A 1,667-nucleotide genomic window follows, 5' to 3' on the forward strand; every position below is an offset into this window, starting at 1 on the left:
GAGAGGAGAGCTGTCGAGTCTCTGAGCTCACTTCCTCTTCCTCCCAGAGTTCTGTTCTGTTTACTCCTCCCATCTACGTTCTAACCTATCAGGGCAAGCAGCTTCTTTATTTAATCAACCAATGACCTTCCTCCATCAGGTACATCCTTGTGGAAGTATCCTCTGAGTGACTCTTCTGGCCTGTCTGCTCATGAGGTGTCCTGGGAGGAAGAACAGAGGGAAAAAATATTGGAGGGAAAGTGGAGAGATCCAGTAATCCATTGAGTGGTCATGGGGAACTTGAGGAGACTCAACTTTTTAGGCTCCACCACTTTGTTTTGTCAGGAAAATACCACGATGTATCTGAGAGGACTCACTGGACTCCATTTCTCAATGCCAGCATTCATTACATTCGGGAGAACTACCCTCTGCCCTGGGAGAAGGTGGGTGTGCCCTCTTCTGCTCACCAATGCACTGACAAGCACTGTTGGATTCACTCCACCTGGCATCTCTGATCCCCAGCCTGGGATAGCTAACTATCACGTGACCTGCAGTGCCAGGTACACTAAATGGGGACACAGCGGATGTCTCGTCAATACTTAACTAAAGTTACCAAAGAAAAGTTCAGAGGTTGTCACTTGGTCATTTTTCTCCAAAGCCAATGAATCTGAAACTCTTCCAAGACACCACACAGCATTTCAGAAAATCCTATGTGCTTTCCTGTAACTAGAAGCTATATAGTTTGTCTGCTTCTGATTCCTTATTAAGTCTCAATAATGGGAATCAGTTCATGTTTGTAAAGACCTTTCAGGGACTTGACATAACCCAACACCTAAGACTTGAATTTCCTTTTTTTGTCAGGACACAGAGAAGTTGGTAGCTTTCTTATTTGGAATCACCTCGCACATGGTTGCTGATGTCAGCTGGCACAGCCTGGGTATTGAACAAGGATTCCTCAGGACAATGGGAGCCGTGAGTGTATATGGCCACGAGGGCGCTACCGTCATCACACCCAGATCAAAAGTGGACTCAGGCGGGTTGCGGGGTGCTCAGAGGTAGAATGCTTGCTTAGCACGCAAAGCCCTGGGTTTGATCCCCAGCTCTACAAACAAGACTGGATTCCTTTAAAGAAAAGGAGCACTTTAGGATATTCACACATCCTGTGGAGATAAGCCTTCCATATCCCAAGTGGCTTCTTGTCAGAATTTTGTCTTTTTCTTTTTTTATTCACTTTTTTAAAAACAATCTTTTCTCATTTTACATTCCAGTCCCAGTTCCCTTTCCCTCCTCCTGCTCCCTCCACCTTCTCCCCCACCTCACTCCCCATCCACTCCTTAGAGAGGGTAAGTCAACAAAGTCTGGCACATCACTTTGAGGAAGGACCAAGATCCTCCTCCCTATATCTAGGGTGAGCAAGGTATCCCTCCAAAAAGAATGGGCTCCAAAAGGCCAGTTCACGTACTTGGGATAAATCCTGGTCCCATTGCCAGTGGCTACACAGACTGTCCCTGCCATACAACTGTCACCCACATTCAGAGGGCCTAGTTTGGACCTATGTAGGTTCCCCCCACTGTCGGTCTGGAGTCAGCGAGCTCCCACTAGCTCAGGTCAGCTGTTTCCGTGGGTAACACTATCATGGTCTTGAGCTGTTGTTTCTGTGGGTAACACTATCATGGTCTTGAGCTGTT

At 47.0% G+C, this 1,667-nt stretch overlaps 1 protein-coding gene across 5 annotated transcripts in view; it reads left to right on the top strand.

Moving 5' to 3' along the window:
* Gpld1 (glycosylphosphatidylinositol specific phospholipase D1) overlaps positions 1-1,667 on the top strand; it is a 55,282-nt gene that overhangs the window by 18,968 nt on the left and 34,647 nt on the right. For 4 of the 5 annotated variants that reach the window (XM_005354982.2, XM_026783033.1, XM_026783032.1 and 1 more), the window contains exons 6-7: positions 325-422; positions 841-951. The exons of the other annotated variant lie outside the window; for it this stretch is intronic. In XM_005354982.2, coding sequence (XP_005355039.1) covers positions 325-422; positions 841-951 — 209 coding nt within the window. The remainder of the gene's footprint in view (positions 1-324; positions 423-840; positions 952-1,667) is intronic. 5 annotated transcript variants of the gene reach the window in all.

The sequence above is a fragment of the Microtus ochrogaster genome, chromosome 16 (genome assembly GCF_000317375.1).
Source record: "Microtus ochrogaster isolate Prairie Vole_2 chromosome 16, MicOch1.0, whole genome shotgun sequence".
NCBI classification, from domain to species: domain Eukaryota; kingdom Metazoa; phylum Chordata; class Mammalia; order Rodentia; family Cricetidae; genus Microtus; species Microtus ochrogaster.